Source organism: Nesoenas mayeri (assembly GCF_963082525.1).
Source record: "Nesoenas mayeri genome assembly, chromosome: 4".
NCBI lineage: Eukaryota > Metazoa > Chordata > Aves > Columbiformes > Columbidae > Nesoenas > Nesoenas mayeri.
The window spans coordinates 64,337,736-64,364,617 of NC_137540.1; the positions used below are offsets into that span (position 1 = coordinate 64,337,736).

Consider the following 26,882-nt stretch of genomic DNA (forward strand, 5'->3'; position numbering starts at 1 on the left):
GGATGTTCAACCAGTAAGGGCTTTTCTGTGCAAACACAAGGGCAAGAAGTGGTTTCTGTTCAGTGTTTGAGTAATGCAGAGGGTTTTATGAGGACAGCACTCTGTATAAGGGCAGGAAAGGTTGTAAAGCCACATGGCAAACTAATAAGGCATTCTAAATGCAGTGTATGTGTTCAGGTAACGGTATCTAAAATATTTACTTTGATTGAATAATAGCATTAAATATGAGTATTAAAACTATTGAGGTGTATTATGTGAATAATGGTACAGAATCAGTTACATTGCTGTAACGAGTCTAGACCTCATAGTAGAAAATTGCGTGCCCAGCATGGTCAGGCTTTAAGCAGCACTTTGCCTTATACAATATCTGTTGGCAGCTGACTAATCTAAAGCTCTGAGTCAGAAAGCTGTCCATTATAATTTAGATCCTTTTAGCACATGAGAAAGTAAACACTAGGAGGTAAATTGATAGTTTACCAATTCTACATTTATATTCAGGGAGAGAGAAGTTGTTTTCTTTCATTTTGCTCTTAAAACAGCTTCTCCTCTACATAGAAAATCACTTGTCATCACTGTAGTTTGATTTCTGTTTTCTATTTAAAACATGACCTAAAAGAATTACTGACCTCTGAATTTACTTTTCAGAGAAAAGTGAAAATTATTATTTTTTCATTACAGTGCTGAGAAAGTAGTTAATATTTCACTGAACCTTTTCAGTCCAAGGTTCTTGGAATATTATTTCGAAAATCAAGTTCATTTTTTATTCAGCTCAGTCTGTCATCCATTAAGCCTATTTCAGCAAGGCAAAACTATGAATGTGTTATATACATCAGGTGATTCACACATTTAAAATTTGGAAAGGACCAACTTTTAACAGTTTATCCTGTGTAGTGAACCAAAATATTGTTTGTACTGTGTGCATCATATATGTGTGTGTATATCCATTTATATATATATATTATATATATGTGTGTGTGTGTGTGTGTTTTCTTTTTGCTTGGTTTTTTTTTTTTGCAAGATCAGGGACTAATATGAGAAAGGAGAATGATCATGCTGAACTTCAGTTAATGACACTGAAATCTATTTTCCTATCTATGAAATCTCAGGTATTACAATAATAAGTATACCACTGAGGTGTATTTTGCTACACAATGAGCAGAGCATGTCTCTTTGCAACCCCTGATGTACACCACAAACCTCTGATTCCCCTTACTGATGTGCAGGGTCTCTGCTGAGATCGAGATAGACTACAGAGAGCTCTAGCTAGCCAAATGGATGATTAATGTTGGGGTTTTCATTCTTGAGATATGTTTTGGACATGGCCATGTGAACTTGGTAATAAAAAAAAAATTGAGGCTAAGCCACTATGGTTTTATTTTTTATTTTATTCACAGTTTATAATATTAATAACACTGGTATAGGGCATTTTCTCTCATTGGCAACATTTAGCTACACATGGACAATCAGTTCCTTACAGCTAATTGATCTTGCAAGACTCATTCGCAAGTTATTTCTTAAATATACTGATTTATTAGTATGCAGTAAAGGCCACTTGAAGATGGGTCTAATGCATTGATCTCACTGCACTTTCCCTCTCACCAATTTTGCAAAGTTTCAAAGAAGCCTATGGAAGTCAGTAATGCTTCAAAGCAAGGAATAGCTCTGTAAGCTGCTTAATCAACACTCAGCAGTCTCCCAGGTAGTGGTAGGCAAGTACATCAGGCACTCTTTGATTAGCTTCTTGCTAAGGAAGTGAAACCTAAATCAGTTCATCAAAAAAGAAATGCCACATTGTGTTATTGGGGATTCATATCAGAGCCACTCCAAGCTCTGTATTTTATGATTTAGTCTGATGAATTATCTTTATGATTAAACCAGTATGCTTCATCAAATATAATAATACTATTCTTTGTGCCAACCATTCCAAGTGATAGGCCTCAAATTGACTATTTTATCATGGACAGCCATTTCAAACTCACCATTGGGCACCAAATTAAAATGGCCTGAATTTCAGAGACCTGGAGCACTTATAGTGTAACTAGAGTTAAGCAATACCTATGAATACTCAGCAGATTCTCAGGAATCCTACTTAGAAGCATTTTATCATATGTAAAAAATGTCCTTTTACAACAGCAAAAACCAGTGAAAATTGAGTTCTTTGTTATTTGCACTTACATTGATATTCTCTTTTATTTTAAGCTCATAAATCATATTGTTAGATACTGATAATATTGCACATATAGAGTTCAGAATTACCAACCAGATAAGTAAGTTTTGAACTTCATTTTTTAGCAGATATATAGGAAAATATGCATATGATATGAGATGCATCCTCTACATCATTTACAATGTTCATCATCTGACTACTGTGACAATTGCAGTGGGCAGCTATACATATGAATCAATTTGTCAAAAATTACTCTCTATTTCACAAAATTACTTGGAGCTCCAAGTGTGGCTAAACCCACTGAATGGGAGTATGGATATTCCAGGAAGCCACTGCATCTGAGATGGATGACCCTCCAGATTTGCTTTCATGTTCAACTTTTTCTAGCTGTTCTTCTATATGGTTTTACTTTAAAGCAAAACAACCGTTTATTTACTTCCTTGGAATCTTTCTCTTGATATAGAAACAGTCTGTAATGATATGGTATTGCTAGACAGATAAAGTGCAAAAGTATCAAAGGACACAGCTCTGAAGAGGATTTATTTTCATTTAGTAGTTGGAAAAACCCCATTAACTGGAAATACATAATAGGGACAACCAAGGAATGCACTGAAGCACACTTAATTCAGTGCAAAGGTGGGTTCATTTTATGTAATTTTTCAAGAAAGCAGAGTAGATAAACAGTGAAAATATGAAAGTATGTTATTAAGATAAAAATACACATGTAGAAAAAAAAACTACCCCTGCATTTAAACAGTCCTAAAATTACATTGAGCCCTTTGAAGGTAACTGTGATGCTGATGTGGCCCCTGGTGAAAATGAGTGTGACACCCCTGATTTAAAAGCTGTGCTTCCACCATGCAAAATTCTACTGTCTTCACTCTGACTCTATGTGATAGTACCTACAGCCCTCAACAAAAAGAATCTGCAGGGTCAGACTCTGTATATTTTCCTGAAAAGCCTTTGTTCAGTAGAATTCTCTAGAGGAAAAAAAATCTGCAAGTCCTGTTCTTACATGCACTTTCTCACTTTTGTTCATGTGAATCAACTTTTCTAGGCAAAATGCTTGCATTTAGGTAGATGCATGGGGGTAAAAAATGTAAGTATTCATCTCATCCTAAAGCTTGTATGATAAAGGAGAGTGTTTGCAGAACGGGTGCATGCAGCAGACCTGCTGACCTTACTCCAAGGTGGCAAGCTCAAATCCTATTATCTTTTGAAAAATCCTACTCACAGGAGTCTGCAGGACGGCTGTCCAAGCTGAACCTGAGATCAAATTCAAATTTTAAAAGATTACAGATAGTCTATGTCAATAACAACCCTAAAGAAAATCAGTGTAGAATTTTAACTTTCAGATTTTTTATTTGCTTTTATCCTAGGCAGGTTGCATTCACATCATTCTCCTGATATAATTATTTCTTACAGCAAAAGACAACGTTATGTTCTGTATTTCACAGCTCTAGTTCTTCAGAGCTTGGCTAACCCTATCACTTGGAAGATCTGCTGTCTTTCTATAAAACGATGCTATGTTTCTGAATGAGTGGGCAAACTCCAGAAGTCTGCTGAACAGGCTGGAGGCTTTAGTTTGCACCTAATGTCTCAGTTCAAGAAGGCTTTTAGACACATTGAGTATAAGCTTAGTGTGAGATTGGTATTTAATAGCCTTGCCAAACTGTGGGAAGGTCTTTTGGCTTCAGCAGGTTTGAGATTTCTCTCTGAGAAAAAAACTTGTACGTAGGATACTGTAAACCATATTGCAGCTTCTGTCAGTCCCTCCTCATCTTGCAAAGCGGGTGCTTTCAGCTGCTTCACTGGAGCTGGGTGAAGGCAGAGATGCAGGTCAGCTGGACTGCAAATCATCCTGCTAAAGCAGGAGGAAAGGGGCTATCTGCATTAAAAATCAGGAGGCTAACTCTCTGTTTTCCGATCTAAGGATGCCTTTAGCTTAAGGTGAGAAAACAGAGCTTCAAAAACCAGGGCCAGTGGGCAAAAGAAAACATTTTCTGCTGATCTGCTTATTATGGTGGGATGAGTTGACCTTCAAGCTTTTAGAACAAGCAAATAAAATGAAAGTGGATAACTCAGTCACTGAATTAACAAAACAGCTACACCATTCTGGTAATGTTGTAGGTTATATCAATAATGTATTTTCATCTCTACCTCACAGAAATCAGACAGTGGTCCACTGCATCATTACCATGTTAAAGCTATAAAAGAAAGAGTGAAACCAATATTATACTTATATAGCTCATTAAAAAGTCGACACAGGCTATTTTCTGTAACGAGATACTCTACATCATCCAGGTACGGTGGGCAAAACCCATAACAAATGTGGTTAAATAAAGCAAACCTTCACTACAAGGTGCTTATGGCGATATTCCAAACATGACTTCAGTGCCTGGTGTGCAGTTTGAGTGCATCGATCCACTAAAGTAACACAAAAAAACATGCCTACCCTTTTAGCATCTATCTATATGATAGACAACAGACCTGTAAGTTGTGCCTACACAGATCCCATCCAAAAAAGATCTGAAGTACATATGAAGATATAGCATTCCAAGTGAAGCCATATTATCTGGAGGTGAGACAGAGCTAACTCAGTGTGATGAATTTTATGCCATTGTTGATTCGTGCCATACTGAATTACAGCACAAGTTTATCTATGCCAGACATCCACTGGTCAGCTACTCTCCAAACTCACATATTCTGGCAAAAATGTTTCTTTAGCTGCCTGCGGTTCTCCTACCAAGTTATTTAGATACGGTCCTGCTGGGTAAAGAGTATAGGACCACTTTAATTTATTGCTTTTTATTCTACAGATTAGGGTTTTGCCATATCTAAGTCACGGAATAAAAAAATCCTCTATTAGGTTTGGCCCTTCAGAACTTTCTGAAGTCAGGTCTGAAGTTGTGAACTGTTAGGTTGTCATCCATAATGCAAGGACTGGAAAAACTCCTCTGAAAGGAATGCCTTTCCTTTAATTAAAGGTTCTTCTCTAAATGCCACACATAGTCAAATCCCAAACTGTGAGTCAGTAGTAAGTGTGACCAGATTACATTATTCATTGCAGCATGCCCATTAGCAAGCGGTGCAACGGTAATCAGGTGGTAATGTGGTGCATTAGACTCGGTATTGGGGCCAGAAGAGGCTCACACGGCAATTGCAGTCTAGCATGATATTACAGTTGGTGATAGTGTTGTTTAGAAAATCCTCAGGGAAAGTGTTGTTTTGACAAAGTGTACCGAGATTCTACTGTGAAATAATTAGAAAAGCATGACTGACTTCTCATATCGTCTCTCATTTATAAATGGGTTTCTGAAGAAAGTACAGTGGCTTTATTTAGTATGTTTTTCTTGCTGAAATTAGCCAACTGGATCCTTGTTTTGAAAAGATTTTTCTTTCCCCATGAACTTCACTACTTTATTGACAGTGTGTTTATTTCCATTCGTGACAGTTTCTTATAGCATACAATCAGTGTCAGGATTTGTATTTAATTACCATTTTCCTATATTGAATACCTTTAAAACCCATCTGACTAATTTTTCCAAATGTAGAACAAGGATCAGATTTACCATATTCAACACCTGTATCAATTAAACTTACACTTCAGTTCAGGAATTCCTCTCCTATTATTTATTTTTATTTACATAAGATATAAGGAACAAATTGTTCACCATGAGGGTGGTGAGGCCCTGGAACAGGCTATCCAGAGAAGTTGTGATGCCCCACCCCTGAAAGTGTTGAAGGCCAGGCTGGACTGGGTTTTGAGCAACCTGGTCTAGTGGAAGGTGTCCCTTCCCATGGCAGGGGGGTTGGAAGATGATCTTGAAGGTCCCTTACAACCCAAACTCTTCTGTGATTCTATGAATCTATGAAAACCTAAATGGACCAGGTAAGAATTAATGTATAAAGTCATTGACTTTTGAAGAAACCTGACCAGTGAAGGTCACTTGTGACCAGCAAATCAAAGCACTGAAACTGCATCCTGAAAATTCTGTGCTTACAAATGTATTTCATTCCAGTTAATTGCATCCTTATTCATTTTTTTAGCTGTAAACATTAATGATGCATCATCTAACCTTGGTATAATGCTTTTTGGTTGATTTTATTGATTTTTTTGTTAGCTCCGGAAGTGTTCCAGGCATTTATGGATGGAGGTCCAGGATACTCATACCCAGTAGACTGGTGGTCATTAGGAATTACAGCATATGAACTACTGAGAGGCTGGGTAAGAATAATGAAGTTTTTTTGTTATTTAACTAATTGACTGACAAAAGTGCCAAAGTTCGTAATGCCCCTGAGTGCACCATTCATGATAAAATTTGAGTGGACAAGGCTGTGGTTGAGGTTAGGAATGCTGTCCTGGGTCTTTCCCAAATGGAAATGTTTTTTGGGAAAGTTTCATCCCATTCTCAAATATGTCATGAAAGTTTTCCTAAGTTTGTCTAAGGAAAGGCATACTGGTTTAATGTTTTCTCCACAATGCTGAATTTGAAACAATGGTATTTTTTTCCAAATAGAAGTTGAGTTATTTCAGACCTTATTATGTCTTTTATTCTTTTGGCTAATACCTTAGGAGTCTTAATGTAATATCCTAAGATGCTTGGCCTAACTTCAGAAAATGCTTATCTGCCAGTGCAGTTATTACTTATCTAATCAATTATGTGAATAAGCTTAATGAAAAATCTTCCTGAGCATGGTCAAACGTCACAGAAGATAATGGAAAATTCTTTTCCATTTTGGTTCAAAGAATTGAAGTTAGTTGCTTGAATATTTGCTATTCCCTATGGAAAACAATAATTTAGATACTATTTCAGGATAATGATGTAGCTAAAGTAGCTGGTTGTTGCTGTTTTGTTTTGCTTTAATTTTTTATTCTTCTTTTGGAAAGAGGAATTTTATTGCAATCCAGTATGCTGGTTTTAAGGAGAGAATATTTGTTTTCCTATGACATTAACACAGTATCACTACACTGTCCTGCTAGGCACTTTATAATGTGAGACAATCCATCTCACAAAGATCTCACAGTTTCCTGTAAGATGACAGACATAGGAAACTAGAAAAAAGAACAATTATTATTCCCATTTTTAGATTGAAAACTACATTTCAGAGTGTCTGCACATTGTTATTTCAGAAGCTACATTTTTCAAAGGCCTAAACCTTGGCCAATCTATTTTTTATTTCCAGAGAAATGGCAAAAGTCATGCTCCTGATACAAAGATCTCTCCCATGCCAAATCTCAATCTCTGCTCACAAAATCTTTAAAAAAACAGAAAAAAAAAACTTTCCAATTTTTCTCTACCATCATTCTCAAAAATTACTGAGTTTTTAAGCTGACATTCTTTTCAGGATGGAAAATTTAAACCTGAATGGTTAAGATCTGGCAGTGATAAGCATATTACATTCTCAACAGTAGTCATAGACGGTAGTATGAGCTGCACATATAAAAAATTAAAATAACATCCTGCTGGTTTTGTATCAATCCTTTTACCAATGAGTATCTCCAAGAAAGAAGCAGAATGAAGGAAAGCTGAACCCCCAAGAAAATCACAAAAGATATCTAGTCATTTTCATAAACGAAAAACTGTATAGAGTGGTATCTATTTGCCCAGATCCATAGTCTTATTTTCTAAATAAGTCTATCTGGCTACAGACAAACCAAAGCTGAGATGGAATCAAATTTTTTTTGAGATTAAAACATTGCCATCTGTCCATGCTCCAGTCAACCAACCCAGGTGCATGTTTTGTCCTGAAGAGCAGCTCTTGCCTTTTGAGCAAGCCAAAGGGTGGTTTGGCAGCCCATGACTTTGTATGGGCTGAGAAAAGTGATATCCTTTTCCTGAATTGTATCCCTAAATTTTTCTAGTCTAGATAAGGCCTAAACTGGCAGAAGTGATGACAAGAGAAGTAGTGGTGGGTTGAGGAAACATATTTAACCCGAGGCATGTAGCTGTCTGCAACAGCCACGAGCTTTGAAGCTCCATCTGCTGCTGCAATCCTGTGCAGATGGCTGCAAATCAGCAGCTTGTGCCTACAAGGCTGCAAACTAAGCCTGCAGGCAGGCAGCCCCTTGCTCCTCTGTGCTCCCACAAAGCTTTGTTCCATGGTGAGAAGAGAGCCCCACTGTCCCAGAGCAGAGGGGTGGGTGCTTAGTGTAGCCCAGCGCTCCTCCTGCAGCAGCCCTGGGGAAAGAGGTGAATTTTGCACTGGGCAGAGCGTGCCAGAGATGTGACTTTCTGCAGCTGGAGCACGGTGCATAGTCATGCGTGGTAGTGCATGGAGAAGGCAGGAGGCAAGGAAGGAAGGAACAATAAAAATGAAGAGCATTACAAATTTCCATCATTTTCCACCTCTGAGCTGTGCATAGCGTTGTGGCACTGCCTGCCTGAATTCAAGAGGAGCTAAGTAAAAATGAGTTGCTTTTTGTTTAGCTGAAATTTTGTTTTTATTTGCCTCTACTGTTATCAGATGGAAGAGTCCTCAGAGGAGGCTCAGGGTGCTCAAGGCATTGCAGCCATTCTCATGCCTTGCTCTCTACTGCCAAGGCGCTGTTGGAAACAGAGCTGGAGCTACACAAGCAGGTTGCATCCAGTACAGAGCTGTATGGATCACCTTTTGGTTATGCACAGTAGTGCTAGCATTTCCCACTATGTTGCAGGCACTTTTCTCTCCTCAGCCAGTTGCTAATAAAGGACCTAACAACCAAAAAAAAGTAAATTTATGAAGCACTGCATCAAACACTGATCTTTTCCCCAAGCCCATGAAATTAAACTGTATGATGCAAACCATAACATGTCAGTCTGTTCCTAAGCTACACACAATTGCTAAAATGTTCTAATAACTGCATATATCACCCCGTTAACAGAGATAAGGTGAAAGAATGAGGTAGTATGTGGGAAACCTGTATTCTGACTTTCACTGTGATATGAACAGTTTACAACAAATTTTGGTAAAACATCATGAATAAGAGCAAAGCAGATTTTTTTTCCTTTCTCACAAAATAAAACAGATGGGATCTCACCATCAAGCGGATTGAATAGCTGAAAAAACATGGGAGAAATTAGTGTGAAGGACCTCAGAAGACCAAGCTTTATAATTTCTTTGATATTTACAGTTCAAAATAACTAAGTACAATATTAAAAATCTCTGCAAATCTCAATTTAAAAAACAAAAACAAAACACAACACAACACAACCAAAAAAACCAAACCTGTAGAATGTTAATAAACTTTAAAATAAAGGATTTTTTTTAAGGATTCTTCAAGTGAGGAAAAAGATATGTACAGAAGCATCTTTAACAGCAAAACTTCCTTATTTTTATTCTCATTTTTCACTTCTCTCAAAGATCCATTATTCATTAAAGTTGCTGTTTTTAGAGCTAAATCGTAATTTCCAATGATTGGTGTAAATTCTGTCTCTATTATCATGTTGGTCACATTATTATATCAAGTCTAAATCAGCAGCAGGTTACTTTGTGATAACAGACCAAATGTTAACCTTTCATTTTTAATAGCTGTTTATGGCAGCATTACCACAGGTAGGGAAAAGCATAAAGCAGACCATTTCAAATGACAGTTTTGAACCTGATTCAAGAAAATTATGGATTCAGAGCTTACATTTAGGTCCTGTTCAATTCATACAGACATCATATAACTGAATGACAATAGACTAAGTGACTGTGAATCAAAGCAAAAAGATTTAAGCAATTCTTGGATTTATTTTTAGAGCATCCCAGTGCCTTGGAATGGACTTGATTTCATACAAATGTTCAAAGTTAAACAAGTACAACAATCTTCTTGCAATAAGGATATTTTCTAGACTTTTATCAAGAGTGGTTGTAATTTACTATCAGATTAGATAGTAACACTCAGAAATATTCTTAGATTATAATCTTGTACCAGTACACAGTAGCAGGAGTCAAGGGATGAGTCAGTTCTTACTGAAGGCAACATGTGCGTGCCCTTTGCTGTTGAGGATACTGGATTAGAAGGTAAATCTGTATTGTGAATGAATTATTTGCATCAGTTTTCATAGTGCTGCTATGATGGCATTTGGCTGCAGATCTCACACCACATATCACAGATCTGTCACCTGCTGGGTACAATTTACTTCACAAGCACTCCTCACTCTATTCTTGTCTAAAATACACCAACACAGAGTTTCATTCTCAAAGCTTGCTTCACAAATACAAGTCTTTAAAAATATGTGCACAATAATTAACAAGAATATAAATGAGTAAATTTTAGATTTCAAAAAGGGCAAAGGAGAAGGAGTGGGATGTGGAGTCTACTGTGCTTCTTACACAGATTTTTGGTAAGCATTTTTTAATTTCTCTGTCTACTACTCAGTAACATCAGGATGACAAAGCTCCTTTCAACCTCTACTTTTCCATTTTCTCAGTTTACATCACAAGAACATTCTAGTATTAGAAGTAAAAAATAGTAAATAATTCACATTTCATATAGAATGCCCTAGAAATAAAATTATTCAGACATCTCATTTGAACTGATATTTCTTTTCATGAGAGAAAAAATTGCAGAGGAAATACATCTGTGATTAACTACATTACTTATAACCAAAGAAAAGCACATGCAGAAAGAAGGATTAGCCTCAAAATTGTTATGGTGGGTTTGATTTTTCCATCCGAAATACTGAGCTCAGGAAAATATGAATTGCCTACACTGTTTTATCTATCCTTACTGACTTGATATTGATTTAATTTTATCCCAGAGGCCCTATGAAATTCATTCAGCCACCCCCATTGATGAGATACTCAACATGTTCAAGATAGAAAGAGTTCACTACTCATCTGCATGGTGCAAGGGCATGACAGCATTACTTAAAAAGGTAAGAAATTACAAACACCTTCTGTCCTCACTTTTCTCCTCTTCCAGGAGACACTCCAACAATGCAGAGGCATCAGGTAAGCACACAATTAGATAGTCAAAATTTCAAGAATAAGAACACAGTGCTTATTCTTAGGCTTTTCTGAACGTGAGCAGTGTAGTATTTTCTCTTGAGAAGATGGATAATCCTTAGTCTTAGACTCAGATTTTTTGTGGCCTCAAAGAAACAGAAATCTAGTGTTTTTCTTTATTTTAAAGCTGATTCACTAGTGATACCAAAATTTTGGGGATCAATAATCCCCATTTGGTGCCCTGGTCCCATTCTCTCCAGCTCTGGTTGTGCGTGTGGGAGAGAAAAGAAAGGATCACTCTGCCCTCTGAATTTCTGCTGCAGTTTCCAGCCAGGGAGCTTAGAAATTAAAAGCTCTGTATCTCTACCTGTCCCATGTTGCTATAGTTGCAACAATAAAAGCCGAGCCACTTTGCTGTAAATGTCACTAAGCTATAAGACAGAGTTCTTTCTGAATATAGACCCTAGAATTCCCCTTCTTCCTAAAATCCCAGTTATTTGTTTGGTTTCATTTTCTGGTCGTACTGCAAGTATCATATACCTCTTTTAGGTATTTCAGGTCCCTAGTACTGATATTTGAGCAGGAAATGTTTGTGAATATGTGAATAGAGCAACAGAAGATCAATATCCTTTGCAGCAATGAGTAACCTATTTTTGATAGATGGAGCAATGAGGTGGTTAATTTTAATTGCTGCCAGGATGTTTCCAATAAATTAAAGACAAAATACAAATTGTTGGGTGGCATTGAGCTGTGATGTTTCATGTCATTTGGACTCTTGTGCATTTGTAAACAGACTTTTGTTATTAATACAATAGACGAACTAATACAGTTCATGCCTGCAACAGCCATCTGGTGGCAATTAAATTATAGTCATATCCTACGAGTTATTACTTTTATTTTTTTAGATTGGGACTTCCAGGAGTTGTTAGAGGGTTCCCTAGCCATTTTCTTCTTCTAAATTGTGTATCATACAATTTATGCATGTGATACCTGTACTCTTTTATGTGGCACCTGATCCCTTAGAAAATGTCTTGTGCTTGATCACAGCTCCTCACTAAGGACCCAGAGTGCCGACTTTCAAGCCTTACAGACATCCAAAGCTCTCCATACCTAGCTGATGTCAACTGGGATGCTGTTCTAGAGAAGGCTGTGACCCCAGGCTTTGTTCCTAACGTAAGTCAATATGCCAGGTGAACGGTGTTTGCAAATTCTGACTTTAATTATCACTGGCATTTTACTTGTTTATGCTTGCATTTGTTGCTCTTCAGTGATTTATTTTTCACAGGAGTTTTACTTTGGATTCTGCTTTTATTTACTCAGTCACAGCTAAGAGAAAATTTGGCCCATTTCATTAGATCACAACAAAAACTAATTAACTTTGGTTCACTTTCTGTTCCCTTTCAAATGAAAAACATTTTCCAGACTTTGCGTTTCAGCTATTAGAGCAAATGATTGTCAGAGTTAATTCTGAGCCAAAGAATATCAAGATTGTTGCTGCTCTGAACGTTAGGCATCCGAGTAACATTTGCAAGACTCTTTAACAACATCCCAGTGTGCTGTTCCTTTCTCATTTTAAAAATACTTTTTCAAAAGATTGACCTATTTCCTTTGTGATAATTTCCTACACTAAAACATTCAGATTATGTGAAGGAATCTGGTGTGTTCTCTTTTTTGTGGTTCCATTTTGTTGTTATTTGTGGGGTATTTCTGTTTTGATCATTTTTAAGTTGAATGGATTTGAGAGCCATGCATAAAAAGCAATGACTCTGGTATTAACATGTTTCTCCACTTTGTTCAGTCATACCGCACCAAACAATAAATTCGTAGCATACTAAAGATTGTTTATATACTTTAACCCAATTGTGAATAAAGATGAGGAAGGGGGAATAACAAGACCCTGTCCTCATCTATGTGCACATTAGAGTTCTTGCTAAATCTGATGGAGACAGGATCCAGCCCTGCAAAAGGGGAGAAAGGGAAGGCATTTCCTAATGGAGCAAAGGCAGCCAGACGGGTTGCCAAGACAGCAGTATTTGCTGTGCTTCTTGGCACCTAACCAGAGCCTTTCCTGGAAGCAACATCCCACAGGAGAAGAAAGCTGTGTGTGAGCAGGCTGGACTTCCCTCAGGGAGCTTGTGGAAAGACCAGGAAAGCAGCAGGCAACTAGCACAACAGGTTAAGAAAAAGACAGCACCTCTTGGGCACTTCACAGCAACATTCACTAGGAATGAAATGCCTTCTTTTCACATTTTATCTTAATGTTGGTGGAAGCTGGAAGCATCTACCAAACTGAGGCCAGTACTCCTTCCCTCTTACATACCCAACTAATGTGATGTGTGCCACTCTCATAGCACTGTCGCCTGAGCAGCGAGCTACAGTAGTCTGGCTGTAGTAACAGGACTGAATAATGGGACTACAAGTTTTCCACCTCCTGCTGGCTTACATCCAGCCTTTCTAAAGCTGGGACACAAGAGTGTGATGGTCTGCATTAGGCCATAGACCAATATAACCTAGTCCTTAAATCACAGTTCCCATGTGGCTGTTTGATTCTTTCCACCTGGACTTAAATTGATTTGAGGGTATCTTACTCCTCAGAGAGTATAGGTAAGTTTGCTGACTTCCTAAGGACAGAGAAGGAAGTAAATTTAAATGTAATTTCAAATGTCATTTGAAACCTATGTGTCTTGTACCAGCTCTGCTAGCCAAGTGGCCTGTCTCTGTGGCTGATGTTGACAATAGTGAAAGTAATGGAAAGTATGTAATGGGGAAGTTCTCCTGAAATACTTTGAACTGTCTACCATTAAACATGTGTCCAAAGACAGCTATTCTTGTCACATTTGGTTTCACCTCATTCATATTTTGGAGGAAGTATATTTTTAGGAGGATTTACAAAAATATGACTGAAGAGAGTTAATTAGCTCAAATAAAATTGTGGTGTTAAACACATGGAAAAGGAGTCAAACCATAAGACATCTTGATATCCTAATTTTCCTCATTTTACAACTGAAGAAGGATTATGAGAGGGAAAACCAGTAAATCTAACAGCCAAAACAGTACAGAAATTCAAAGATTATGATTGCGGTTGGAAGGGTCTGTTTCCCAGGTGTTGCTGGGAAAATAATATTCTAGGTTTAAGAGAAAATAGGAGTAAAAAGTTCATTTTTTTTCTACTTGGATGTGAAAGTCCCATTACAAGTTCTACATTTCAGGGCAGAAGCCTACACTGCAGGGTTTGTTCCACCAGGTCGATCAAGCACGTTAGGAAAAGCAGTGACAAGGTGAGAGGCAAAGCACCTTTTCTAGCACAACACTTCTCTATATAATAAACTTTGATGTTTCATGACACCAGGTTTGACCAGGCAAAGAACTTTTCTCTCTGTTGCCTGTAGAAAAAACTTTCACTTACTAACTTCCTGGATTTCTGGCTTTGGGTGAGAGGGTGAGTTCAGAACAACATGCGCTGTCATCTGGGGAGAGTTTTATAACTACAGAGTTTTATAACTTTTTGACAGCTTGTTGTTACTGTCAGGAGCTTGCCTGACTTCTGCAGGCGAGAAGGCACAAGGGAGGGCTGTGGTAGGAAGGTCCCATTGTTTACTTTCTCCCTGTGTATTTTGATTCCATAAACATCATTTTTACTTAGCTAGTACATGTGTTTCTTTATGGCTTAGCTGGTTGCTTTATATTCATCTTGAAGTTAGCTGCTTTTTTGTACTGTTAAATATTTTATAAAGAAAGCAAGAAATTAATTAAAATAATTTGATTTCATTTTTATAGCCTCTGAATTAAATTGATGTATCTTTTAAGTGCTCAAACAAATCTTAAAATTCTACATGCTCAAGAAAGGAGCTGATATTGATCAAACATAAAGAATTCTTTATTTATAAATAAACTATAAACCTCCATTAATAAAAAACAAATTTTACTGAAACTGTCTGGAATGCAGGAAAAGGCATCAGAGAGCTTATTATACCTAGAGTATACAGACTTTTCTAGGAATAAAAATGACTAAATCTAATGTTTAATTTTAGGACACCACAAGTTATACAAGTGGTTTCTGCTGTGGCTTTAGTGCTTAGTGTCTTTGGTTACTAAATAATATCTGCCATTTGTATATGACTTCATCTTAGTACTTTCACCTTGATGGTGATAATAGTGTGATCAAACCCTCAGAAGTTCCAGAGGAAAACGGGATGCTTTTAAGATCTTCCACCACACAATTCAAATTGTTTGCAATTTTTTTTTTAAATACTTTGAGAGAATGAGAAGGAGAAAGGAATTAATGTTATTCTGACTACAGGAGCAGCAAAACACTGATCCAGTAATTAGGATGCGAAGTAGTGACTTTCTAAAGATGTATTAGGTGCAGCTGAACCATAGATTTTCTGGTCATGCTCTTACTCTTAGCCCTAAATAGCAGAGGAACAGTTCATCCTAAATGTTGTCATTAAATGTTTTTACTGTACTAATAAATATAAGTAAAGAAAAAAAAAATCTCAAGGCATAAAGTATGTTTCTGTAAACTTTTATGCTGAAAAGATCTGAAAGAATCAAGAACCTGAAAAGAATTAAGGAAGAGTCTGAAAAGAATCAAGGAAGGAAATGACCATATAGAACTGGTGTTTCCAATCATCCTACTTAAAAAGAACTTCCTGAAACAATAAAGAATCTTAAGGTTTGGCTCAAGCATCACAAATTGAAATAAAAATGGAGAATCCAGGATATTTAAGTAACATAAGTAATGGGTAAGAAAAAAGTATAATAGATCTATTTTTTGATATAAACCCTGCTAATCTAAAAAGGCCTGCTCCTTCCTTTGTTATCCTAGATAGGAGCCAGGTAACTGAACCCACCTGCAACTCTTCAGAAAATCAGATTTTAACAAGTAAGATCTTAGAGCTATTTCCCATCTCTCCTGCACTATTCCAGTTACCACTTAGGTTTCACAGCACTAACCAATATTCTGATAAAGTCCCTAGGCTGGACTAATGTCACTCACTGGGTCACTCTAGGAATACATATGTATATAAGTAGGAAGAGGATCCTGGCCTAAAAAGGCATTTTTGATTTTATTGATGTGGTTGGGAAGCTGCATCTTTATTAATGTTATTAACACTTGTCAGGGAAACTAAAAAACCACAATGATGCTTCAAAGCGTAACTTTGAATCCTTTTGTACCAGAAAGGAAGACTGAACTGTGACCCAACATTTGAACTTGAAGAAATGATTTTAGAGTCAAAGCCCCTCCATAAAAAGAAAAAGCGACTTGCCAAAAACAAATCCAAAGATGGAGCAAAGGAAACCTGCCCACTGGTAAGTTGGGGACTATGGCTGAAGTCAGTGACGCTTCATTTACACTCTTTAATAGAAAAACTCAGTTAAGTTCAGTTTTATCATTTCTGAAAAGAGATTTGACCTGTACATCTGTCATTTTACGTATAGCAGAAACCTTTTCCAAAGCAAGATGAAAATATTTGTTTCAGTCAAATAGTAACGGCATGTTTAAGTTGTAGTCATTTTTAAGATTCTTACAGATGCTCATTTAATTTAATTAAATGAAAAAGTGAAAAAGTGTTGTCACTTGACAAATATGCTTCCTATACATGGACAGACAGCTATAAGGAGTATTTATCTGCTGCTATTACCAAAAATGAAAAGTATGTAGTGAAAAGCTTATCTTTTATAAATGTTTTAAAGTTGTCTCTTGCAATCTTGACTAATATGTCCCACATAGAAAGACACGTTGTTTAAACAGTCTAAACTTCTGAGAAGATTAAGAAATAATCATTTTCCAGACTTGAATTTTCATTTCAGTGAGGTTTTATAAACTTTGCTTCTACTCCTAATTATTTTGAATGCTTATGCAAAATTTTTTTCTTAGAGCTATCAGATGTAAAAATCCTCAGGAATTCTTTGTGGGTGACTTCTTCCAAAAAGAAAAGATTAATTGCCCACTTTTGAAGAGTTTTCAAATCACTTTTTGATAGTATTCATTCATGTTCCTTTTTGTTCAGTATCATTCCTGTTGTGATTGTTGTCTATGATTTTCCATCTTTTTTTAATCAACCTATTCATGCTGTTTTTCAAAGAACGTACACCTGCAGCAGTGCTTGGAAACCGTTAGGAAAGAATTCATCATATTCAACAGAGAGAAGTAAGTGCATTTCTTAATGTCTGTTTAGCATTTACTACTGAAATTAATTTGAGAACTGTGGTTTTTTCTTTCCTCCCACTGTAAGGAAAAGTGATTAATGATCATAGCAGCAGGGTCTAAAATGCTGGATTTCCATTGATCTTTCTCCCCCTTACAGTCTCTGGTGTGACGGTTTTGTAGTTCTTCCACCTCTGAAAGCAAACAGAATTGTTTGTGGTGAAAGTATGTTAGAGAGATAGGGTAAATGTCACCAAGGCTCTCCAGAGAAATTGTTAGCAATTAAGCAAAGCGAATACAATAAAAGGGGCTGCTTTTTCACTATTCAAACAAAACCAAGAGAAGCACTAACTTATGAAATTGTAATGGCATGAACTAAAGTGTTCTGACTTGGAAACTCTGTTCATACTTAACTGCCATAAAAGAGTTTATTTCAACAATAGTTATTTTAACAAAGCTAAATATTGAGACTATTATCAGACATGAAGCAAGTGCTTCATAGTCTAAGCCTCTGTCAAATTCCTTAGAAACACAAGTCTGAATCCCAAGGATGTCAATAATCTTCCTGATACAATTAACACACTGCATTCTGCATAGTTTACAGTGTGGGAGTTGCAGCCACTATGGGCTCATTAGTATTAATACATATATCTCATAACGGGGAAGCTTTTTTGTCTTTGATCAAATTATTGCTTTTCATCCCAGTATATTCAGTGGTTTTATTTGACCTAATTATAGCTGTAAGCCTTTCTAATGGAGTTGTGAAATGTTAGAAAATAATTAATAAGTTGTGACTATCTTAATGCTTACAATGCAGGTAATTACTTTCTTCTGTAATTAAAACTGGGAAAGGGATTATCAAGTTTGCACAGCTGACATGATGTCATGAAGGAAACAATGCCATGGATAACCCCATTTGCCTGCTACAATCTGTGGGATATGTCTATGCCCCATACCAACTGCTCACAGAAACTACAATGAGGATTTAAAAAGAAGAAAAGGAAGGTTCTACAGATTTTTCATGTCATTTTGCATGATCTCTAGCAGAAGAGAGACATATTTATATAAGAGCTATAAACAAGAAAAGCCAGACTAAGTCAGCTTATAAAAGGTTTTTAGAAGGGCTTGGTGGACTGCGCTGAATCAGTTCTAGTATCAGTGAACTAAAAAACCCCTAAATTTTATGAGTTTTATTAAACCACAAAAATCAAAATTATTAAGATTGTAATAACAAGCTTAGAAAACTATTATGTTGATAAATCAATATAATGTATTTCAAATAAGTAGTTCATGCCACTAGTAAATTTCTAGATATGACCCTCTCATCTACTCCAGAATCATGTGTCAAGGAAACCCAATATACAGCAATTTTTGAAAGATAAAATATACTAACAGACTTAGTTAAAATACTTTCAAAATCTCATTATGTGTGCTCACCAGCATAGAAGAGTTTGTTTTGACATGATTTTACTGTGTTATTCTCAACTCTTTTTTAGCAGTGCATAGGAAGTGTTTTCCTTTTTTTTTCATATTGCATAGCTACGGTGACAACACAAGCTATAAAGAGCTCTGAGAGGCTGATGAAGGAGAAGTTTAAACAGCATATAAGGAAAACTGAAGCAAAAGATAAAACACATGCACATCATTCAGAACAGCATGTGTTTTTGTCATTGCTTAATTGGCTTCAACAAGGTAAAGGAAAAATATTTAGTATAGACTTAAAATAGATCCTGCATTGTCTAAAGCCAGATCACAATCATTTCTTGTTTAAATTGTATTGGAGTGGGAGAACATGGAAAGCCTTCTGCAATGCTTTTTCAAAGACAAAAAAAGTTAATAAGGGGGGAAGCAAAAATGGTCTATGTACTGGGTTTTACCTGAAGAATATGATCTGAAGTTGATTTTGGGGACTTGTTTGGCTCCTCTGCTTTGGAAGCAGAAGTCAAATTTTTGAAGTGAAATGTGAATTCGAGTTAGTGGGAACAAAATAAGAGCAATGACAGTCGCAGATTTCCAAAGCCACTTTGCCGATCAAGCTCATAGGAACAGCTGCAGATGCTGAAAGACAAGAACTGTCCTATGAACACAATATCCAATAATATGTGATTGTATCATTGGGTGAAGAGTCAGGCTCAAGTAGGGCTTTAAAGCAGTCTCAGATTAATGCAGCCAGATGTTTTGATGTTCCTCTACATACAGCAGAATTGCTTATGTAGTCTAGCTGTCCAAAACTATCTGCATACTTCCATAGATAGTCATTACTTCAAGCTACAAAATGCTGCATTTTATTGTGATTTAAGCCTTCTGCTGAGCTTACTTAAGTCACACAGAACACTATAAAACTCCTAAGAGGTTGTGAATCAAAAGATGTAGCCCATCTTTCAAGGGAAAAGATGGGAATCTCCGAACTAAAAGAATTCTAGGTAAAATTAAATGGTTTTAATTGAGCAACAGAAAGTCAAGTAGTAATGTGTAGTTAGTGCAATGTTAGCTGCACCAGTTCAACAACATCTTGCAGTCCAATACAGAATCTGTTTTGATTGAATGTCTTGCTGATACTTCCAGGCTGTGTCTCTCTTTTATTATGTATCTTCCTTCCTGCAACAAAGACTGCAAATCTTGAAATATGGCATATTTATTTTCTTTTCAAGAAGCTCAGGAGACTATCAGAAACTCTTAGCCTGCAGTTAAGGGAGGGGTCAGGGACAAGTGGGTGGGATAGAGAAAAGGCTTACCAGGCTAATTATAAAATAATTCAAATAACTGAATGAAGTAACTTAACAGCGTAAGTTAATGCTGCCAAAGACAGAATGTGCACGTTTTCACTTTTCTATTACTTTCTACAGTTACGTAACTGGCAACTGCTATTTATAGGAAGGTTTTAAGCAAGATGAGTACGTGACAAAGAGTCTGTTTTAGCTAATCCAATCTTTCAAACAAGTAGGCTCAGTTAAAAAGGCTGATGTTTTTTCCATACCTTTTCAGTAAGTCTTACATTATTCTTGAATGTAATTTATTTTGTTGGACCATAGTTTAACTATGTAGTTGATAGCTATGGGTTGAACCATAACTATGAGATAGGATGAAAGATTTGAAGAATCAAAAAGTGCTTCAGATAGCAGAGTGGCTGAAGTGTCATTGGATGGAAGGCTTTATTCTTACTTACACCAATATTTCAGTGGATGCAAGCTACAAATTAAAATATATGTCTCTTTTGACATGATACAGGTAGACGTCATCTGCCCATATCAACATTATCTTGCCTTTAAGAGAGGGGGTTACACACTGTCCTGATCTGATGTAAAATAAAATAGGAAAGTTATTTTGCAATCCAAGTTTGAATGTGGTGCAGGAAATGTTTTATGTTCTTCTTAAGAGTGTCAGTAAAATCTCTTACTTTTCAACACACTAAATAAACTGTGATGTAAAAATGGTCTGTGTATTGGGTCTTACCTGAAGAATATGATCTGAAGGTGATTTTGGGGACCTGTTTGGCTCAATTTTATGAAAAATGATTATTTTTTTTTTTCTGATTTTAAATCTATTTCTGTGGATAGATGCTTTTTTATATCTAGAAATGCAGCACCAAATGTTCTGTGGTATCTGAATATGACTTGACAGTAATTTTTCAACAATTTAATCTTATTTAGAAGATGTAAGTTATATTTTCTATTGGGTAGGGGACAGGGAGGGGAAGAAAGATTGTACAGGTAAAGTCACACTGTTTATTTATAGTTTTATTTAAAAGCTGGGCACAGATTATTTTGCTATTTTTTCGTGCCATTATCACTAATAAAATCTTCAAGTCCATCTACATCTGTTTACGAATGTCAAAAAACTGAAACAGCCGAAAAATGAAGAAATAAGATTCAATATTTGCTTGTAGTGGAATCACATTTCTTACCCTTTGTGGTTCCTCAGCTTCTTCCTCTCCCGGAAAGATGTCTTAAGATTAAAGATGTGACCCAACAAAGAACAAAGGGAGAACGCAGGAAATATCTGCTTCTCAGGCAGAATAATCCTTCAGTTAGAAGCTTCACAAACTTGTCATAACAATTGTCAGCCTACTAATAAAAGTAAAATAATACAGCCACATTTTACTGAGCAGAATGTATATTTCATATATACAATGTATCTGAAAATGGGTTAGAATTCTGCAGAGCTAGTTTAATAAATGAGATTGAAGGATAAAGAAAGCATCAATTTTTTTAATAGTCTAATAGAAACTTTAAAAATCTTACCAATTATTTTGAAGTTGGAGGGCTTTTTACTTAATACTAATATCCTATAATAGCATTGCTATGATATTCAGCTGTCTAGTCCCCACTGATCTGGACAGGCTTACTCCTTTCCTAAGCTACTGGTACACCTTATTTCTCAGTATTTGTTCAATGCAACCAAACTAAAGTATTCTTCCACAAAATAAAGCAGTCAGATAGATGCTGCACATTTCCCTCTCTTTTCCTAGTAAAATTCTAACGGTTTGACCACATTTGACACCTCTAGGTGAATAGACGGCTTTCTGTTCTCAGAATAAACAGCAAAATTTGAGGGAGCATCTTGTAAACATGTCTAATTTTGTCCATATCATAGGTGCAAAGCTTACTTAATGTTCCCTGCATTTTTTTGTAAGATCAAATTTATTATCTCTTTCTTTGTAGTTCCTTTTCTTCCCTTTTAGTTGTCTTTTCAGATTCAAATTCAGAGTCCCTGAGTGTTCTCTCTCATTTCAGTTTGATTGGAATTGAATATTCATAATGATTTGCAGTATACCTCATTGAATGTACTTTTCTTAACAGGTATTTTATGTCACTTAGTGTCTCTGGAGATATTTATGTTATCATAATCCCCATAATATCTGAATGCTTTTTGGATGAGGTTATAGCACAACTTTTCTTGCCACTTTTGCTGACTTTAATTCACTTTAAATCCACCTTTTTTGGAGCATTTCAAGTGATTGTACTGCTCTTCACTGATCTCTTTCTTATCCCTTTTGTAATGGATATGATTGCTTTTGGAGATTGCTCCTTCAATCTCTCTTAATCAGAAAGATGCCGTTCTGAATATAATGGAACTCAGCTTGGTTTTGGGCACTAATAACTGCTGCTTGGTCATACAAGTCCTTTCACTTCTACCTTTGATTTCTGTTCATTGCTACTGACTTAGAATTACCGGTCCAAATGTGACTCTCAGTGACTCAAGTTGATGAAAGGTTTGAGTATAGCATGTCCAAGCTGGTCATTTTTCTGCAAGCATATCTTCAAATTAACTTTTTTTTTTTTTTTTTGAGAAAGGAGTGGTCATATAGAAGCCATGGTTTCAATAATGTGTTCCCTTCACAGCTTCATGAAAAGAAAAAAAGACCAATGAGTATCTAGAATGTTATTTTTCAAAGCCTTCCATGAAAAATGGTCTGAGTTTTCACAAGCAAGCAACTATATCATTGTAGTGGTTACACTTCACCAAATGAACATATAAATTCAGGAATGAAAGTTTGTGTGGGGGTACGTATACCAGAGCATTCTCTGTGCTGAAATGTGATCCTAGAAGGATTAAGATAACAGACGCATATCCTCAGCACCTCAGATCAGCAATCCTTTTCCATTTACAGAAAACTAAACACAAATATATCTTATGAAAGCTATTCAAAAGTCAATTCATAGGCAGAGAAAAGAAAGATACATCTTTATTTGTGCATCTCAGAATTTGAAGAGGAACCAAAACTGTATCATTCTAGGATCGTATAAGATTTCTTTTTAATAGCTTACCTTGGACGAATGAGATCTGTTATAAATGAAGACTGCATAACAGGTCCTGACTATTTAATGACCGTAAGGGATTACCTTAATGATTTCTCTTCATCTCTCTTCATATCCTAAACTAGCATAAATTCTCACTTGTTAGGAGTTTCCATAAATAAAGAATGAGTCACGAAGACTGAACTCCTTGTCTTGTTTCAGGAAACCATTTTGGGGCCAGTTCCTGAAGCAATGCAGAAACAAGCCAGAAACACCACTATGGCCAGTCATTCTGATACTTTGTGTATCTGTTGAATGTATTCATAAATGAGTTGGAAAGGGAGATGAATGGTGATGTGACAAAGTCCATTTCTGATACCAGAGTAGTCAAAACTCAATCTGACTGCAAAGACCTGCAGTAGATTATGGTAGTTACGGTGTTGAGTTGCAAGGTATTAAAAAACTGGCAGCTGAAATTCAGTAGTGATAAAAGCAAACATGTGGGGCAGAAAATAACCTAAACTTTACCTTTAGGACAATAGACTCTAAATTAGCTTCAGTTATGAGGGACAGAGAGATTTTGAAATGACTGTGGACAGCACAATGTTCAGTAGACAACTAAAAGGTGTTAGTATGCTCAAAATTGCAAAGAAAGCTATACAGAAAGGAACATCAGGATGTTAGTGTGTATATAAATATAGTGTACAAGTCTGCTTCCTTATCACAAAAAAAGACACAGAGGCCTTAGAATGGTTACAAAAAGAAAACCAGGACTGACCAGAGGTGTGGCATAGCTCACATTAAATGATTTCATAGACTTGAACTAGTTTGAACTCAGAAGCAACTGAAAAGGCAGAAACAGGCTAAACAAAAATATTTCATTTGGGCTTGACCCAAAGAGTCATTTTACCTTGAAACTTTCACCAGAAGAATAAAGGAAGGGAATATTTCAAAGCAAATCCTACGATCTATCCATCTGCTGACAGCTAAACAAAAGGGTGAGACTGCATTCTTCAGCATACGCACTCAAGGGGCTAGGAAATGTGTCTTTCTTGAGAATGAGTTTTGGTCCAAACTGCTGAGAAATATCCTTATTCGTGGGCAAATGCCTGTAATTTATAAGCTGGATTCTGGCTAACTAGAAAGAGAATTTTCTCTCTGTGGTTCCACAGAGTATAAAATTATACATTATGGGGAAATTCCATAGCTTCTTTCCTGTTCCTTGTACATGTGCATCTACAGATGTATCTAAACTAGAAAAACTAGTTCACATTTTAAAATGTGGCTGAACAAGGCAGATGTTGTTTAGGATGCACCTGGTCTTGGATGGACGATAACCCACTTCTAGTTGACACTTACTTTACTAGTTTGAACATGGCTTTAATGTTAGTGTTAATTGGTTGGTTTAGTCTCATTTTCTTAAGTGGCTGTACATCATTTGATGTTTTAATTTATTTATTTAATCTCTTTAGTCTTATTTTGCTTTATCAATTCCCAGGGTAAACCTGAGATCTCAAGACATTGCAGGTCAACATGTTACAGCATCCAGTAAAATTAGTCACTTGACTTGCACATACTGGTATTTCACATGTCACTCACACTGCATGTGCACCTGAACCCATTATGCTTGATTATAAATTGCTGGCTGGTAGAAAATTATATTCACAGGCATTTACCGAACGTAATTACTCAGTAGGATCCATCAACCTGAATCAATTACCCATGGTGTAAGCATATTTCCCCAAGGTTTTTTGGAAAGGGTGGGAGTAAATGTCATGAGTATCAATGGTACAAGAAGACATCTGTGCTACATGAGGATACTAACTCAAAAATTTTACTTTCCACATTCAGCTGAAATAGAGCATATCTTTTAGTCTGTGCCTCAGTCATTTAAATTTAAATGGAGTTAAAACAGAGTTATTTGAATGATTACATAGTAATCTACTGAGCTATCAAAACACATAAGTCACAGCATATTAGGAAAACAGACCTGAGATTATGACTATTTCTATCAAAGCAATCAGTACCAAGAGTACATGTTTGGGGTCAAAGACAGACTGAGTTAAATATTAGTTAGATGCAGAACATTTCCTATCCCAAAGGGTGTACACAAGACTTTCAAAGGTATCTGAAATACATAGGAATTAGATGACAAAGTATTTTCCAAGATACAATCCAAGTCATGCAAAAAAGCCATTGCTGGCAGACTCAGAGCATGAGTCTGTTACAGGCACATCCGCATGGATGAACAGACAATCACACCCCTCTGCTCCTTGGTGACTTCATTACCCCCTCTTGGCAGTGTTTATCGGTGTGTGCGGTGTACCAGGCTGATGGGACTATTCAGTTTCTGCACGTCTGAACAATATAGGTGTAAATTAGCTCCAATCCAGAAGCAAATTGGCTCTGCTAAGCAGTGCAGTGTGTGGTGAGCTTACACAGCTGCTAGAAAGGGAGGGCCTGGAATCTGGTTCAGAGAGGAAAGGTATCTCTATTTTTCTAGAGATGCAACAAAACTATATTCCTTTAAACTAATCAATTTAGAAATAATTTATTATTTTAAGCTCCTTTAGTAGTCAGTGGCAAGAGACTTGTATCTCCCAAGGTTGGTCTGTGACACATAAATTAGACTGGAACTAATTAATCTATGTTAGTGCCTCTGTTTATCCTGTAGAGAGAACCTAAACTAATCTTTCTGTTGTCTACAGTTAGCTGGCATAAAATCCATCCCACAGTTGTCGGCTCAGTTAATTTCTGCAAAACTGAACACTTAGCTGCCAGTCCAACCGGCACAGCTCATCTGTGATCTGCTGTTGTGTTTGCCTGTGCTCTCTGAGTGTCACATAAACAAGGGCATCTCATGGGGCACCAAGCACCACTTGTGGGGCAGCTGCATTTGAGCCATATGTACCTCCTGTGGGCAGTAGGCCAAGAGCAAGCAAGTTTTAAGTGTGAAAATTATCAAGGAAGAGCTGAAGACTCATGACATTTACTCTTGCTAGTGATTTGATGAGGTTACTACTTGGACCCAGGTCTCCCAAAATACGTACCTGCTATTACACAAACACACAGTAGCACTGCATTTCATTTAAAGCTGCTCAGCACATGTTGGTTCTCTAGGCAAAGTCTAGAGCGACGAGCAATTATTTGAGCCTACAGATGATAATTTTCAGTTTGGAGTTGTGTGACTCAGCACTGATGTGTTTCTGAGTGATGAGTGTTGACTCTGCTCCAGTCAGTTGTTAAGTACACCCTGGTCTGGCCCAAGCCTCCTCTGGCACAGAGCAAGGTTGTGCCTTCCTTGTTTGTTTGAAAATGCTTAGCAAATTCATACACTTATCAGTGTTTTCTGTTTTCTTGAAAGCACTACCAAGATCACTCTATGCACAAGCTAAAGAAAAGCAAACTATTAACTCTGCCATTGTTACTGCTCCTCTGTCAGGTGTAAAGAAGATTTTTTTAACAAAAAAATAATGTTAGCTATATACAGCTGTCTTTTGAGATAGTTTTATTAGCTACATAATTAGTTAGCTTAACTAATTATATCTCTACGGTTGGCATTCTTTTGAATCCTTCCTCATTTTTCAGGTGTTTAACTCTTCTTCCATTTGTACTCTTTTTTTTTTTTTTTTTTCCTCTTATCCTGCATTTTCTACCTTCATTGTTGTTTACTGCCCGTTTTTTAAAGGCAGAATACAGGCAGTCTTTCATAGTGCTCAGTTGTTAGCATGGTCCCTAGTGTAATTTTTCCCAGGCCAAAATCACTGTCTGAAGCAATTCCCTTCATGCTTCAGAGGTTAACAGAGACCAAAGGCTGCCTAACAGGCAGCTGGAATGCAATAGCCCTGGTTTGAAGATTAGAGAGTTTAGCCATAAGGATGCAAGCCAGCCTGCGCCACTTAGCTTCAGG

General features: G+C 36.7%; 1 protein-coding gene across 2 annotated transcripts in view; it reads left to right on the forward strand.

The window, feature by feature from the left end:
* Window positions 1-26,882, forward strand: part of STK32B (serine/threonine kinase 32B) — a gene marked incomplete at both ends in the record, with an annotated part of 168,015 nt that overhangs the window by 132,696 nt on the left and 8,437 nt on the right. For both annotated transcript variants that reach the window (XM_080344188.1, XM_080344189.1), the window contains 5 exons: window positions 6,292-6,395; window positions 10,897-11,013; window positions 12,131-12,256; window positions 16,265-16,396; window positions 17,173-17,237. In XM_080344188.1, coding sequence (XP_080200314.1) covers window positions 6,292-6,395; window positions 10,897-11,013; window positions 12,131-12,256; window positions 16,265-16,396; window positions 17,173-17,237 — 544 coding nt within the window. The remainder of the gene's footprint in view (window positions 1-6,291; window positions 6,396-10,896; window positions 11,014-12,130; window positions 12,257-16,264; window positions 16,397-17,172; window positions 17,238-26,882) is intronic.